At 37.2% G+C, this 17,500-nt stretch overlaps 2 protein-coding genes across 2 annotated transcripts in view; one reads left to right on the top strand and one right to left on the bottom strand.

The window, feature by feature from the left end:
• LOC137651971 (heparan sulfate glucosamine 3-O-sulfotransferase 6-like) overlaps positions 1-17,500 on the top strand; it is a 284,484-nt gene that overhangs the window by 249,292 nt on the left and 17,692 nt on the right. The window lies entirely within an intron of this gene.
• LOC137651969 (uncharacterized) lies at positions 13,085-16,646 on the bottom strand. The gene is made up of 2 exons (XM_068385174.1): positions 16,389-16,646; positions 13,085-13,778 (listed from the first exon to the last, which is right to left on the bottom strand). Exons 1-2 carry the CDS (start codon positions 16,398-16,400, stop codon positions 13,194-13,196), a joined length of 597 nt encoding a protein of 198 aa, XP_068241275.1. The 5' UTR covers positions 16,401-16,646; the 3' UTR covers positions 13,085-13,193.

Here is a 17,500-nt window from a genome sequence, read left to right as displayed (position 1 = left end):
ATGATCAAGTTGTTATTGATTTGTGAACCCGCACTATGTACGAGCTCCTTGATTTATGGGGCGTGGGAAATGCTGTTCTTAATAATACTGAGTATACAGTACGTCGATACTTGGGGTTACTTATACTCCAGTCTCTCTCTCTCTCTCTCTCTCTCTCTCTCTCTCTCTCTTTTAACACTCTCACTCTCTCTCTCTCTCTCTCTCTCTCTCTCTCTCTCTCGTTTTAACACTTGTTAACATCACTTCTTGTTTTAACCTCTCTCTCTCTCTCTCTCTCTCTCTCTCTCTCTCTCTCTCTCTCTCTATCTCTCTGTTTAACACACTCTTGTTAACGTCACTTCTTGTTTTAACACCCTCCTATTTATGATTTAAAACTCAACGAAATCTATTGAAACCTAAATGTTATAAGTACAATTTGATGTGCGTTCGTATGATAGAATTGATATCATATGCAAAGATATCTTTTCACCATTACATGAATAGTTTTATAGTCTAACTGTAAGTCAATAACATCCCGAGATCTCTTTTCAAGACAAAATTACTAGAAGTCAACTTTACTGCTTCTTCAAGCGATAGTTAGTATTCAAACAATTCTGTGAGCACAAGTTTGGTCGTATTCGATTAGAGTTTTTTTTTTTTATGGTGAGAACTCTTCCTTATACAGGGTGTCCCATAAGTCTCCATATATATGAGAAATAATACAAGGCATTTAATTTAAGCATTTTAGGCCAGGCAATTAAGCCAAACATCATTAGGCCAGGCAATTAAGCCAAACATCATTAGGCCAGGCATTTAAGCCAAGTATTTGATAGCAGTCATGTACTGTAGTGCATATTATATCAATAAAAATGTTTTATGTAAAGAAAATTGTATCTTTACTTATGTATGAAGACTTAATGAGCACTGAAGTTTCTGTGGTAGCAATGTATCTCATGCGAGTTACTCCTACACCTATTACTTGAACTTCTACTGCTGAAGTGGTACGGCTACTTGTGGTGCTAAGTTTGCTAAGGTTATGTTTTCCCCCCTGTTTGAGTGGTTGTTTGTAAACAGCTTTCTGACTACAATTGTAGGCGAAGAGTACCCAAACTTGCATGGATTAACTGTTATGTAACAAGCTGGAAATTATTAAATTTGGGAAGGTCAAGGTCAAATGTCCAATTCACGGTCAAACAAAAATGTCCAATTCACGTTATCAGCCATAAGTTTGGACATTGTTGTCACAGAGACTTCAAACTTGGTTCGTATTTGAGTGTATGAAAATCCACGCCAATTGATACATGTTGAGTTCAAAGTTCAAGGTCAAGGTCGAGTAAAAGATCACGCTGCTCTTTTCTTATATACTTTCAAGGGGGGTTTTCCTGGTCTCAACACATGGATACCCTAGGCCTTACAACACCTACAAGATGTTTATTTTGACATAGCCTCCGTACATTTAGTCTTCCATTGTCTTGGGGTAGAGTTCTCTCGCTTGAGGGTACACTCGGGCACACTATTCTATCTTATTTCTCTTTCTTTTGTTTTTTAAAGATTTTTATAGAAAAGATTCATTCCAATGTTATTACTGTTTCTGAAATATTTTATCTTAATTAATTATTAATTACTTCTCTTGTAGCTTATTTCCTCAGTTCCTTTCACAATAAGCTATTTTAGGAGTACAGTGGTAACGTGTTTGCCTAGCATTCGCATGGCAGTAGATCAATCCCGGCCCGGGACTGCGAGTTTAAGCTGTTAACTGGGGAGGCTACTGCTGTGGTAGGGCACCACAGTGGGGGGTTGGGCTTGCCCGGCTGACGTTCTGGTGAGCATCTATTCTGATGGAACTGGAGCTGAAAACAGTCACCTTTAACCTTTCACCTTTACTCAGCGTTAATAGTCAAATCAACATTATTGAAGTACATAGAAAACAGTCTTCAACTTCCTAAAAGCCTTAATAATATCTTCAGTCTTCCAGATATCTAGTAGGAGCTTGTATAATCTCGGGTCCGCATGTTTGGAAAAGCAACAAATCGATTAAATTAAGAGAGAATGTGGAATTATTTAACTGGCTGACTGTGAGACAATGAACATCTCGTTGTACAGCATAAATGGTTGGTAGCCAATTTCATATTTTGAATAAGTGTAAGATAAAGGTAAGAATTGATTGAATAGAATAATCAGTATTAAGATGTCCTTAAATCTTTTATTACACGCAATACATGCTTTAATGGCAACTGAAATTATTATTATTATAGTACCTGTTCTCCATAAACAGAGGCAGAAATGTTATCATAGTATAGTACAATAACTGTTATCTATACGGTAGCGATGACATATTTTGTTCTAATATATAATGTCTTTGTTGTTTCATTATACTCAATCCATACACGAGAGAAAAGTTTTTAGAACAGTTTACTCCAACTCTCGTGATTGACCAGTAAGAATAACAACTTCTATCCCCAGAGATCAGTTAGCATTTAAACACCCTCTTCACTCCCAGCCTTGTCCTGTCGGGCCACAGTGATCAGTGACACCTGAAGCCTTTCCATTCTCAAACCACAATTATGGAATACCTTTGATTGTGCCCCAGTGGAAAGTAACTTGTTTTTGCGTATACCCCAGTGGAAATTAACGTATCTTTGCTTGTAGTCCAATGGAAAGTAACTTAGTAACTTATCTTTGCTTGTACTCCAGTGAAAGTAACATTGTATCGTATCTTTGTGAAAATAACGTAGTAACGTATATTTGCTTGTACCCAGTGGAAAGTAACTTGGTAACGTATCTTTGCTTGTACCACAGTGAAAGTAATGTAGTATCGTATCTTTACTTGAACCCCAGTGGAAAGTAACGCAGCAACGTATCTTTGCTTGTACCCCAGTGAAAATAACGTAGTAACGCATCTTTGTTTGTTTCCCAGTGAAAGTAGCGTTGTAACGTATCTTTGCTTGTATCCCAGAGGAAAGTAACATAGGATCGTATCTTCGCCTGTACCCTAGTGGAAAACAACGATAAACGTCATTGCAAGTTGTGTGTTATAAGTAACACGGACGACGGACCACTTGCATATTTGCTCCTGAAATTTTTCACAATTCGACAGTGCAGTTTTCACATCTTCCAGTCGTTCATAAACTGAAAAGGCATTGGGCCAGAGGGTTTATTTACGAGTGATGGAGTCTGCACTACACAACAGGTAAGGTCCCTATATTGGTGTAGAAACTTACAACAGACATTGGTGGTTTGTTGGGAGTAGAAATGGGACGCTGCCATGTGAAAAGGTAAAATGTTGACGAGATCTGTTTGGTATTATTACAGTTTCAACCATTATGGGAAATCTATTATATTAATATTTTTCCCGAGTAAAGCACGTGATAACAAAACACTTCTTCTCAATACATTATTGTCGCTAATGCATACTTACAGAGAAAAAAAATATTTCAGGTATTGAAGGTCTTGACTTTTTCTAAATTTAGTGTATATCTTTCCATGGGCATGCAAGGTAGCTCTTGTTAGTTTGTATATCTGTTTTCATCTTACTTAGCTCCTCCCCATTGCGTAATGTGACAATATTTGCTTGAATGCGCATTTCCTCCTCCCATTAATGTCGCTCCTCCAATCAAAATACTACTGGGATCTTTTCAAGAGTTGTTATTAGCTTCCTGCTAGTAATGTCACTCTTCCAATGAAATTAGAGTTTTTTTTTCAAGAGTTATCGTTGGCTATTTTTTCCCTTATAATTTGTTTTCGTCTCTGACAATGTTCACGCTTAATCTAATTATCATTCATTCCTGGCCATATTGTTAAGAAATTTTTTGTAGAAACTATCGTAAGGAAAGGCTTACGGAAATATTGGACGATTCATTTTGTTTCTCATTCTTATCCCAAGGATCTGTTTTTCGTGTAATATACCATTGTAACCGAGAGTATTTTGTTTTTTTCCTATTTCATTGTGGGAGAAATGCCTGATTGTCGTTTGTTTTCGATTTTGAAACCTGCCGGTCTCTATACGTTCAGCACTCTCGTTACTTAACTGTCATGGATCCTCCGGTGCAGGTGTGCAATATATGTCGCTAACTCTCTGCAGTCTCTCGGATACAATCACCGTACTGTTAACCATACAGAACATTTTGTGGATCCTTCAAACCCCGACACCCATACGCAGAATATTGAACGTCTTTGGCGGGAGCTGAAGGAATGGATATAACGGCCTGGTAACCGTTGTGAATACTTCAGGCAGTATTTATCAAGATTTATTTTTATACTCAAATATGCCGAGGAGAAGCTGCTCCATCATTTTTTTATTACAGCCAGCCAATTGTATCCTCCACAATCTGAGGCACAACGTGTTCCCATAGGTATAGATGATTCACAAGAGGCTCAACCACAACCTTCCACATCTTCATCGTCAGGTTCCATTTAAGGTAAGAAGTGACTTAGCAAAATATATATTTAAATTTAGCCCGGGGTAGAGGGGGGTCGCAGGAAGGGGCGAAGCCCCCCCCCCCCGGGTAGGTAAGGAAGGAGCTAGGAAGGACACTGCTTTTAGGTTAGTTTAGGTGGGATGGTTAGGTTAGCTGGTGATTGGGGTAGGTCTAGGGTCTGTGACCGGGGGCATTCTAGGTTAGGTTAGCTGGTTTAGTTTAGGGGTAGGTTTAGGTAGGTCTAGTGTCTGAGACCGGGGTCGTTCTAGGTTAGGTTAGGGGGGTTTGTTAGGTTAGCTGGTTTAGTTTAGGGGTAGGTCTAGGGTCTGTAACCGGGGGCCTTCTAGGTTAGATTAGGGGGGTTTGTTAGGTTAGCTGGTTTAGTTTAGGGATAGGTTTAGGGTTTGTGATGAAAGATTAAGGTCTGTGGTATACTTAACAGCTTTCAGGATTTGTTTTCCAACATAAACCATTTTTTTTATTGCAAATATCATTTGACGCCCCCCCCACCCAAAACCCCGGTTCCACCTGGTGTCCCCCATAATTGTTGGGATGAAGTAGGGTCTTTCTGCATTACAACATAATATGAAACAAAAACAATAAAAACACAGTTACAAACACTGATTTTTCTGGAAAAACTCGTTGTTTTAACTCCAATTACATAGTAAATCTCTAAATCGTATGGTTTGCGGTCAAAATAAACGTTAAATCCGTTGGAACTACACCATTTCTGATGCAATATATATATTTTTATTCCAGTTTCCCCATAATGGTTGAAACTGTAATTTTACCAGGCATTGTCACTTAACTATTTGGTACTTCCCTGTTATTGCCTCATTACTAATTTCCGATATTACCCCAATACTATTTATTAGGTTAGGTTAGGTTAATCTATAGGTGGATAAAATTAAAACCTAACCTAACCTATCTTAAAAACTTTATTAGGTTAGATTAGGTTAATCTGTATGTGGGTAAAATTCAAACCTGGCCTAACCTAACCTAACCTAAAAAATAGTACAGTGATACCTCGGTACTCGACCATAATCCGTTCGAGATCCGTGTTCGACCTCCGATTTGTTCGAGTACCGAATTTTTTTTCCCCATAAGAAATAATGGTATATATTCTATTCCGTTCCCAAGCACTCGAACAGGCCCAAAATATTAATAAAACGTGTACCTAAACAACAATAATTATCTAAATGTGTATGAAATTGGTCAGAAAATCCTATAAAACAATTTTAAACCATTTACTGTACTAAAATAAAACAATTTTAAACCATTTTCTGTAATGTAGTGAACATACCTTTGAGCAGCGGTTCGATGGCATACAGGGATGGATGTGGAGAGGATGGAAGGGGGAGGTTACTGCTTGGAAGGAGAGTCCCCTTCCATGATGTGGCGGGGTAGTTCTCCTTCAGGAGTTGTTTCTCTCTCCAATGAAAGGGTGGGCAGATCTATTTCAGGGGTTTCTTCTCTTCTTTGTCTCTTCTTTGGAGGAGAAACAGGCTTTGATGTAGCAGCTTTCTTTTCTTTTGTGAAAAACTGGTCTATTGTTAATTGTTTCTTCCTCCTCTGCAGTATTCTTCGAAAATGATACATGACACTATCATTAAACATATGCACTGCCCGGTTTGCTACTGCAATTTCTGGGTGGTATTTTTCAGCAAAAGCCTGCACATCTGCCCACTTGGAACAAATTTCATTGATGAGAGAACTTGGAACATCCTCCCTTACCTCATCCTCTTCTGAAGATTCCTGCTCCACAATCAGATCCTGCTGCTGTTGTTGTTGCAGGTGCAACAATTCCTCCACAGTCAACTCGGTAGAATGGCTTTCTACAAGCTCATCAATATCATCCTTGTCGACCTCAAGCCCCAAACTCCTGCCCATGACAACAATTTCCTCAACGACATCAGTGTCATCAGAAATTACAGGGGTAGCAGTGCTTGGACCCGCCTCTGGTTGGAAACCTTCAAACTCCCTCTCTGTGACACATGATGGCCACAGCTTACGCCAGGCAGAGTTCAATGTCCTATAGGTCACACCTCGCCAAGCTTGGTCAATCATGTTAACAGAGTTGAGGATGCTGAAGTGTTCCTTCCAGAATTCCTTTAGGGTCAACTTCGTGTCACTGGTCACTTCAAAACACTTTCTGAAAAGGGCCTTGGTATAGAGTTTTTTGAAGTTTGAAATGACCTGTTGGTCCATGGGCTGGAGTATGGGAGTAGTATTGGGGGGCAAGAATTTGATTTTGATAAAGCTGTATTCTTCTTTCAAGTCATCCTCGAGACCTGGAGGATGTGCAGGAGCATTGTCCATAACCAGAAGACATTTCATTGGCAAGCTCTTTTCAATGAGGTAAGCCTTAACCTGGGGGGCAAACACTTCGTTTATCCACTCAGTAAAGAATTGTCTTGTGACCCAAGATTTAGTGTTCGAGCGCCACATAACTGGTAGTGCACTTTTACAAATATTATTTCGTTTGAACACCCGGGGGTTGTCCGAGTGGTACACTAACAAGGGTTTGATCTTGCAATCGCCACTTGCATTTGCACACAGCAACAATGTTAGCCTATCTTTCATTGGCTTGTGACCTGGCATCTTCGTCTCGTCCTTGGTAATGTACGTATTGGCTGGCATTTTCTTCCAAAATAACCCAGTCTCATCACAATTAAAGACTTGTTGTGCGATCAAATTTTGTTCATTTATGTACCGATCGAATTCCCCCACGTATTTATCGGCTGCAATTTGATCCGAACTAGCTGCCTCCCCATGCCTAGTAACACGATGAATACCTGTTCTATTACGAAACTTTTCAAACCAACCCCTGCTCGCTTTAAATGTAAATGAATCACTTTCACTGGTACTCGGACTTTTCTTCACTAATTCTTCATAGATATGCAACGCTTTTTCACAAATGAACGCTTCACTAACACTTTCCCCGGCCAACTGTTTTTCTTTAATAAATATTAAAAGCAACTTTTCCATCTCCTCAATCACTTGTGGCCTTTGCTTAGTTACCGCCGTAACTCCCGTTGCAACATTCGCCTTCTTAATCATTTCTTTATGCTTTAAAAACGTAGAAATGGTCGACTTCGCCATTCCGTATTCTACCGCTAAATCGGACACTCGTACACCATTCTCATATTTCGCTATAATTTCCTTCTTCAACTCGATCGTTGTTCGCACTGTTTTCCTCTTCTCCTTCCCCTTAACACTCATTACTTTCTTGGGACTCATTATGAAAGCTAAAAAAGCAATTAAAAGCACTGAAAATCACTAAATCACAACGAATGCTGATCGCGCGTTGTCTGAGTGACGCTCTCGAGAGAACTGATGCTTCCCGAACAAGCGAGAGTGGCCGAGATGGCGCGATCATCACAAAGCCCATGCGGTCGTCACGTGTTCGGCTGGTCGAGTACCGAATTTTTGGTCGAGCACCGCAGCAAAAATTTCTCGAAAATTTTGGTCGAACTCCGAATTGTTCGAGTATAGAGTCGTTCGACTACCGAGGTATCACTGTATTGGTGTTATATCGGAAATTAGTGTTGGGTCAATAACAGGAAAGTACCAACTATTCTTTATTTTTATTCCTAAATAACTAACATGTACCACTAATGTTGTTCTATTAATATTAATTTTTTTTTCTTTAGAATTATAAACAATTTCGATATTTGATCTTTTAAGATATTTTTGAATGAATGAACCACTACATCTGCTATATTTAGGCTTTTGGATAATTTTGTATTTTGTTTCACGGTGTCCTTTAAGACTCGATATTTTTATTTCATATTTTTCCCAAATCATATCAAATTCATACAAAATTCATTGTACATGATACATTGACATATACCTATATATACACATATACACACATAGAGACATGCACTTGCATGTATGTGTATGTGTTAATATGTATACAGTTTGGTTATACATAAACGTACACACATACACACACACACACATATATATATATATATATATATATGGATATATATACACATATATTTATATACTGTATATATATATATATATATATATATGTATACATATATGTATATATGTATATATATGTATGTATACATTTATATATATATGTATGTATACATATATGTATATATGTATATATACATATGTATATATACATATGTATATATGAATATATATGTATATATCTGTATATATGTATATATATTTGTATACATATGTACATATATAAGTATATATATATATATATATATGTATATATGTATAAATATATGTATATATATGTATATATGTATGAATATATGTATATATATGTATATGTATATATATATATATATATATATTATATATATGTATATATATGTATATATTTTATATATATGTATATATGCATATGTATATTTGTATATATATGAATATATCTATATATATATATATATGTATATATATATATATATGTATATATGTATATATACATGTATATATTATTATTACTTGCTAAGCTACAACCCTAGTTGGAAAAGCAGCATGCTATAAGCCCAGGGGCTCCAACAGGGAAAATAGCCCAATGAGGAGAGCAAAAGGTAAGATAAAGAAATTTATTTTCAGAAGAGTAACATCATTAAAATAAATATCTCCTATATAAACTATATAAACTTTAACAAAACAAGAGGAATATAAACTAGACAGAATAGTATGCCCGGGTATACCCTCAAGCAAGAGAGCTCTAACCCAAGACAGTGGAAGAAAATGGTACAGAGGATATGGCACTACCCAAGAGTAAAAAACAATGGTTTGATTTTGGAGTGTCCTCCTAGAAGAGCTGCTTACCATAGCTAGAGTCTCTTCTACCCTTAGCAAGAGGGAAGTGGTCACTGAACAATGACAGTACAGTAGTTAACCCCTTGGGTGAAGTAGAATTGTTTGGTAATCTCAGTGTTGTTAGGTGTATGAGGACAGAGGAGAATATGTAAAGAATATGCCAGAATATTCGGTGTATGTGTAAGCAAAGGAAAATGAACCGTAACCAGAGAGAAGGATCTAATGTAGTGCTATCTGGCCAGTTAAAAGATGCCACAACACTCTAGTGGTATATATATATATATATATATATATTTACTGTATATATAAATATATATAATGTATATATATATATATATATATATATCTTTATACAGAATGAATAGATATCTTGGTGGCGTCCAAGAATCGAAAACAGCAACTCTCCATCTCTCCGGAAAATCTGATCTCCAGATACTTTTCAGATTAACAGGAAAACTCCATTTACGTTTTTCCATTTATTATTAGGCATCGACACGTGTTTCAAGTCCCCTTTTTATATCTCGTTCTGAGTGAGGATACCCTAACGTGGTGAAAAGGTCTGTATATCGCCATGACCAGAAAATCTGTACTAGCAAGGGCCACCCATACTAGGTTGGTTTGCTGTGAGCGATCAGACAAGTCTCTCCCACCTACTCAGTGGTTCGGGCAACCTAAGGCAGGTCGGTTTGGTGTAAACTATCAGACTAAAGTCTCCTACCATCCCCGGAGGTTCGGGCCACCCATACTAGGTCGGTTTGTTGTGAGCAATCAGACTATAGTATCCCACCATCAATCAGCAGTGGCCAGCATGGTGATGAAAATGGCAAATCCTCAAGATAATCAATACCATATTAATACCATACTTTAGTGTTTCCTGCTATATGTCTTCTCTTTACTAAAAAAGAAAGAGCGTTGTGGTGGCCTGGTGGTATCGTCCTTGCCTGGTGATTGCCATACTGGGGTTCGAGTCCCTCTCAAACTCTTTAGTTCCATTGGTCGCTGCAACCTCACCATCCTTTTGAGCAAAGGAAGGGGGGTTTTAGAGAGCCTATAGATTTATCAGCCGAGTCCTGAGCAGCCATTTCTTGGTCCTCCTTGTTCCTAGCTTGGTTGGGGAGGGGGCTAAGGCACTCATCATATTACATGATCAGTCTCTAATGCATTGTCCTGCTTGATGGGGCAATGTCACTGTCCCATACCTCTGTCATTCATGAACGGCGTTTAAACCTTTAAAGAATGAAGCAGTGCAAGAGCCCGTGTCCTGCTTTAGGCAAGACGTTCTAAAACGAACGAACGAAAGAACTTTTATGCCAGTGAATGAGACTCCCCTCACGGCAGTTTCTTTTGCAGTAGGCTTAGGCCTAGTTATCAATTTGAAAGTAGAATGAAATAGGCATTATTTTCTTCCAACAAATTAAAGTTTATTAATTAAAACCTCTTTTAGCTTTTCAAATCGCAGAAAAACAAACTGCTAATGTACAACAAAAAGAAGTAATAGAAGTGAGAAAAGGTGAAACCGATTCCATGGATTACAAAGTGATATTAGGAGGATCTCGTTTTCATTAAGGGATTATTTTAAGGGGAGACTTAGTTGGATTGGCCGTTTTCTTTAATCTCTTCGTGGGGGATAAGTGACTGCCTGGGCCAAATACTAATTATTGGATTGGGTCTGTATTTGATCGGAAAACTTATGTCACACACACACATATATATATATATATATATGTATGTATATATATATACCGACATATATATATATATATATTCATTTATTATGTTTATACACACGCACACACACACATATATATATATATATTGATATATATATATATTGATATATATATATATATATATGTATATATACTGATATATATATATATATATGTATATATACTGATATATATATATATATATACTGATATATATACTGATATATATATATATATACTGATATATATATATATATACTGATATATATATATATATATATTTATACTGATATATATATATATATATATACTGATATATATGTATATATATATGTATATGTGTATATATATGTATATATGTATGTGTATAAACAGTAAATGTGTGTATATATATATATATATATAGAGAGAGAGAGAGAGAGAGAGAGAGAGAGAATATATATATATATTATATATACATATATATATATATATGTATATATATATATATATATATATAAATACATAGAGGAGAGAGAGAGAGAGAGAGAGAGAGAGAGAGATACTTTTATATATAATGAATTTATATTATACACATTCTTATGAATATTTTTACGTAATATATATATATATATATATATACATATATACATGTCAAATGTATATACATATAGGATTATATGTGTGTATATATTTATATATGTAGATATATTTCTATGTATAGAGAGAGAGATAGCTCGATAGAGATATCACGCGATGAGCATATAATTCATATAAAAACACGTTTATTACTACCTCTCAAACACCTAATTAAAATTTCTTTATTAATTTTTTATTCCTTTCATTAATTCTTATATACTGAAAGTAAACATACGGAATCTGAAGACGGGATATATATTCAATTGAGTGAAGATATTAATCATCCAATTAAGTAGCTCTTCTAGGAGAAGGACACTCCAAAATCAAACCATTGTTCTCTAGTCTTGGGTAGTGCCATAGCCTGTGTATCATGGTCTTCCACTGTCTTAGGTTAGAGTTCTCTTTCTTGAGGGTACACACAGGCACACTATTTTGTGCCTATCTTATTTCTCTTCCTTTTGTATTTTTTATAGTTTATATATGTAAGATTTTGTTTAGTGTTGAAACTGTTCTGCAAATATTTTATTTTAATTGTCAATTACTTCTCTTGTACTTTATTTATTTCCTTATTCCCTTTCCTCACTGGGCTATTTTCCCTGTTGGAGCTTTTTGGCTCATAACATCCGGCTTTTCCAACTAGGGTTGTAGCTTACCAAGTAATAATAATAATAATAATCTGATTTTTGGGGAATTTCACATTTTTGGAATTACGTTATGAGTAATTGTTTGCTCTTCCCATTTTTATTTGATATTTGTTTATTTCAATTTGTATTATATTTAATCATGGAACGATCGTGAAGAGAAGGGAGACGAAGGATATTTGAGAGAGAGAGAGAGAGAGAGAGAGAGAGAGAGAGAGAATGTTAAAAGAAGTGACGTTAAGTAGAGAGAGAGAGGTAAAACAAAAAGTTACGTTACTGAGAGAGAGAGAGAGAGAGAGAGAGAGAGAGAGAGAATGTTACAAGAAGTGACGTTAAGTAGAGAGGTAAAACAAAAAATTACGTTACTGAGAGAGAGAGAGAGAGAGAGAGAGAGAGAGAGAGAATGTTAAAAGAAGTGACGTTAAGTAGAGAGAGAGGTAAAAAAAGGTACGTTACTGAGAGAGAGAGAGAGAGAGAGAGAGAGAGAGAGAGCAAATAAAAAACCTTATAGTTAAAGCTGAAACTCGGTGACGATTAGTAGAACTATATATTATTGATAGTAAATATAAATTAATTGCCTTAATCTTTTATATAATTTGCAACTAAGGAATTTTATATAGAAATTTTGCTATGTAATGTTTTCCTACCAATTTTAATCTTAAAAAATGAGTAGGTGGTGTAACAATGAATTAGATAGTTGAACTCCTTGTAACCCTTAACATAAGAAAATCTAGGCTAATACAATTTGTTGTATTCGTATCAAAACTAAAAGATAAAACGCATGTCACTCTACCTACACAAGTTCAATGAAAAACGGTTAATTTGCTTCATTTTAATATATAATAATACATAAAAATATTCTAGAATATTTAAAACAAGTTCGAAAAACCAGCGTGAGCATACTGGCCTATCAGACTTGGGTATACGGGCGTTTTGTCGAGGACATCAAATATGGCTGACGAAGTAGACGAAGTAGTAGTGACTTTCATCCACCAATCTAATTGACCATCCTGATCGAATCACCATCTGTAACTGTATCCATGATAGCTACCATAGGGCTGGCCGTACAAATCGCTAGGATCGTAAGCATCGCTAGGGTAGACGAAGCTATACTGGGTACCTTCGTTTGCCTTGCCAGGGGTAGATCGCTTATCCAAGCGGTGGTGGTTGTACAAACCGAAGGGCCTGCTGTAGTAAGGGTATCTGTGGTATCCGAAGGGCCTGTTGAAATACGGGTGGAGATGCGACATATAGCTGAAGGCGTAGTTTGGATCCGCGTTAGCTACGGCCGCCCTTTTTCCGATGCCATGCACCTGTGGGAAGATGTAGGAGGTAGCGCCCCCGGGGTGAACCGCTACGCCCTTGCCGTCCTCCCTGCTTGGGTGGTTGCGATAATGCTGATAGTGGTAGGGGTGTTGGTAGTAAGGGTTGTACCTGTACGGGTGGTAATAGTGAGGGAACTCTCCCGCCACGAATGGCTTGGGCAATTCCCTCAGGATGGATGGTCTCAACGTCTCTGGAATCACGCTGGCTGGTTCCGATTCCTGGACCATGTTGTCTTGTTGTGCCAGCGACGCCACAGCCAGGGCCAGTAAAATGACAACCTGTTGAGGGAGAAGAGAGATAGAGAGAAATCACTTTATTATTATTATTACTTGCTAAGCTACAACCCTAGTTGGAAAAGCCAGTTTGCTATAAGCCCAAGGGCTTAGCTTGTAATAATCATAATAATAATTATCACTGGGCTATATTTCGCTGTTGGAGCCCTTGGGCTTATAGCATCCTTCTTTTCGAACTAGCGTTGTTGCTTAGCTAACAACAACAACAACAATAATAATAATATTAATGATAATCACCGAGGACAAAACATGGAAAAAGGGGCTAAGAAAATTAGTATGGCTAAATTATTAAATGTCTGTGGTAACAATTTCCCATTAAAATAACGTAACATTAGAAAATTGTAGCGATCACATAATGATTAATTTGATTACGCTAAGATAATTAATAGAGTTCTCTTTACCGAGCTTGTCAAATAGGATTATGTACCGGATGTAAAGCCCATGAATAAGATTACATTTATCAGCTCAAAATATTAATTATTCATATAAAGGTAGATGACTGCTTTATATTTGTTTTTATATAAAATGAGATGGTTTGGGCATGCCCTTCACACTCCCTAAGAGAGATTAGTTCACCAAACGTTTAACTGGGCTCCACAAGGCACTAGAAGAGTGGGAAAACCCAGGCCTACATGGCTGAGGAATATGAAGCGTGAAGTAGGAGATGATGAATGGAGAAGTACAGATTTACAAGCACAAGATAAAGACGACTGGCGAAATCTAACAGAGACCCTTTTCGTCAATAGGCGTAGGAGATGATGATGATGATGATATGATGAAAATATTTTAAATCTCTTTTGGACTGTCTTTCAAACGTTAATTTCTTATCTTGTCTTCCAGTTAAAAAAACAAGAAAAATAAAATTAGCTGTTTTTCTTTAGTCAGGCCAATGATAACGGTAAGGAGTCTCTTTTTTCTTTAGTGATGATGTATGAAGGTACAGTCACGCTAGATAGATTAATCAAAATTCTTCATTAATCACGATATGATGAACAAGGAGAATTATGAAAAGATTAGTTGAATTTTATCGGGGTGGCTTTTTGATAGAGCGAAGTTCATTTTGTCATTCATGTGTCAGTTAGACATAATTCATGTTATAATGCTTTAACTTTAAAACTACACATCATTCATGTACCAATTATTTATCACATTTGAACGTTTAATGTACCAATGACATTACATTTAAACATTATTCATGTACCAATGATTTATCACATTTCAACATGATACATGTACCAATGATCTATCACATTTGAACATAATTTATGTACCAATGATTTATCACATTTGAACATAATTCATGTACCAATGATTTATCACATTTGAACATGATTCATGTACCAATGACTTATTACATTTGAACATGATTCATGTACCAATGACTTATTACATTCAAACATGATTCATGTACCAATGATTGATCATATTTGAACATAATTCATGTACCAATGACTTATTACATTTGAACATGATTTATGTACCAATGATTATCACATTTGAACATGATTCATGTACCAATGATTTATTACATTTGAACAATTCATGTACCAAAGACTTATTACATTTAATCATAATTCATGTACCAATGACTTTCATGTTAAAGTTGTACATCATTTATGTGGCAATAACTTCTATATTACAGTTGAATACAATTCATGTATCAATGACTAAGCTACAATTGCACATAACTCATGACTGTTACAGTTGCACATAATTCCTATACAAATAACTATGTTACTGTTGCACATAATTCATGAATTGATGACTTACAGTTACATATCATTCATGTACTAATGACTTACAGTTTCACATCATTCATCTACCAATGACTTACAATTGCACATCATTCATGTACCAATGATTTACAGTTGCACATCATCCATCAATGACCTACAACTGCACATCATTGATGTACCAATGACTTAGTTGCACGTCATTTATATACCAATGACTTACAATTGCACATCATTCATGTACCAATGATATTTACAGCTGCATATCACTCGTGTACCAATGATGAATACAGCTGCATATCATTCATGTACCAATGATTGTAACAGTTGAACATAATTCATTTATCAATGACTCTTGTTACAGCTGCACATCATTCACACACCAAACATGTACCAATTAATTTTATCACCTTTGAAAACGGTTTATGTCCAACGCAGGGATTCTTATTGAGCAAAATATGATCTTTTATCAAAGGACCCGGATATTTAAAAACTGTCTTAAAATACAAACGCATAAAAGGGTCACGTAAAGTTTTAACACGATACAAATCTGCAGGTCAGATTCGAATAATAGAAGAAAATATCAGACTGAAGATAAGCAATTTAAGATAGAAAATGCTCCAAGAATAATGCAATTAACTGAAAGGACAACGACTGAATGAAAGAGTTTATAAGATCAATTTGCTGTGATAGTCTTTAACTGCAAGATGCTGAAATCGATGTTGAGACAACTCCGACGAAAGTCATGCAATCAAATCCAGCTTTCATTACTCCCACAATCAAACTCTATAACCTGAACTAGCCAGTCTTCAAAACTAACGAATTATTCAATTACCAACGAAGCAATTACTGTAACTCTCACCTTAAGCACCATGGTTGATCCTCGCCGTATTAGATGTTGCTCACTAGGAAGACTCTGCAGAAGTCACTGGTTGGAGGTGGTACTTTGGGAGGAATATATACCGCTAAAGCGACCTTCGCTGCGGACCCTCTCTCCCAAAAGTATGTGTGTTTTGCAGCCGGGACAATTAAGTGTTTTATGAACTCTCGCGAATTTACAACGGGATAAAAAGGTAAAAGAGAGAGTTAGCGACTTGCCTGGTTGCGACACGGCGGGCTGTCTTACCTTCTAAAGTCCCCACCCCCTCAAGCCATCGGTGTCTCCCTAGCCTTCTGAGTCCCTCCTAGCCATCTGTGTCCCCCTAGCATTCCGAGTCTCCCCTAGACTTCTGAGTCTCTCCTAGTTCTGAGACTCCCCTAGCATTCTGAGGCCCTCCTAATTTTGTGGCTCCCGCTATCCTTCTGAGCCCCCCCCCCCCCCGCTATCCTTCTGAGTGACCCCTATTTATCTGAGTGGCCCCTATTCTTGTGAATGCCCCTCTAGTATTCTGAGTGGCCCACCCCCATACCATTCTGAGTGCCTGCTAGCCTTCTGAGTGCCCGCTAGCCTTCTGAGTGCCCGCTAGCCTTCTGAGTGCCCGCTAGCCTTCAGAGTGCCCGCTAGCCTTCTGAGTGCCCGCTAGTCTTCTGAGTGCCATCTAGCCTTCTGAGTAGCCCCTAGCCATCTGTGTCACCCCTAGCTTTCGGTGTCCCCACTAGCCATCTGTGGCCCCCTAGCTTTCTGTGTCCCCTCTAGTCATATTTGTCCCCCATAGCTTTCTGTTCCCCCATAGCCATCTGTGTCCCCCATAGCCTTCTGAGATCTCCCTAGCCTTCTGAGATCTCCCCAACTTTCTATGTCACCTTTAGTCTACAGAGTCTCCCCCTAACCTTCTGTGTTCCCCCAGCCTTCTGAGCCACCCCCAGCTACTTCCAACCCCTCCTCCATTTCCTCCTCCTTTCGTTCCCCTATCATCATAATTTGTTCCCATTATGTGAGGACACAGTTTGTTGACATGTGGGAAAAGATATTACCCCGTGAGGTGAGGTTTTGTTTTCTTGTGCGATCCTTGCGTTCTCTCTTCTTCTAAGCTA

Source organism: Palaemon carinicauda, chromosome 13 (genome assembly GCF_036898095.1).
Source record: "Palaemon carinicauda isolate YSFRI2023 chromosome 13, ASM3689809v2, whole genome shotgun sequence".
In the NCBI taxonomy this organism is placed as follows: domain Eukaryota; kingdom Metazoa; phylum Arthropoda; class Malacostraca; order Decapoda; family Palaemonidae; genus Palaemon; species Palaemon carinicauda.
This window is presented reverse-complemented; position numbering and strand designations above follow the sequence as displayed.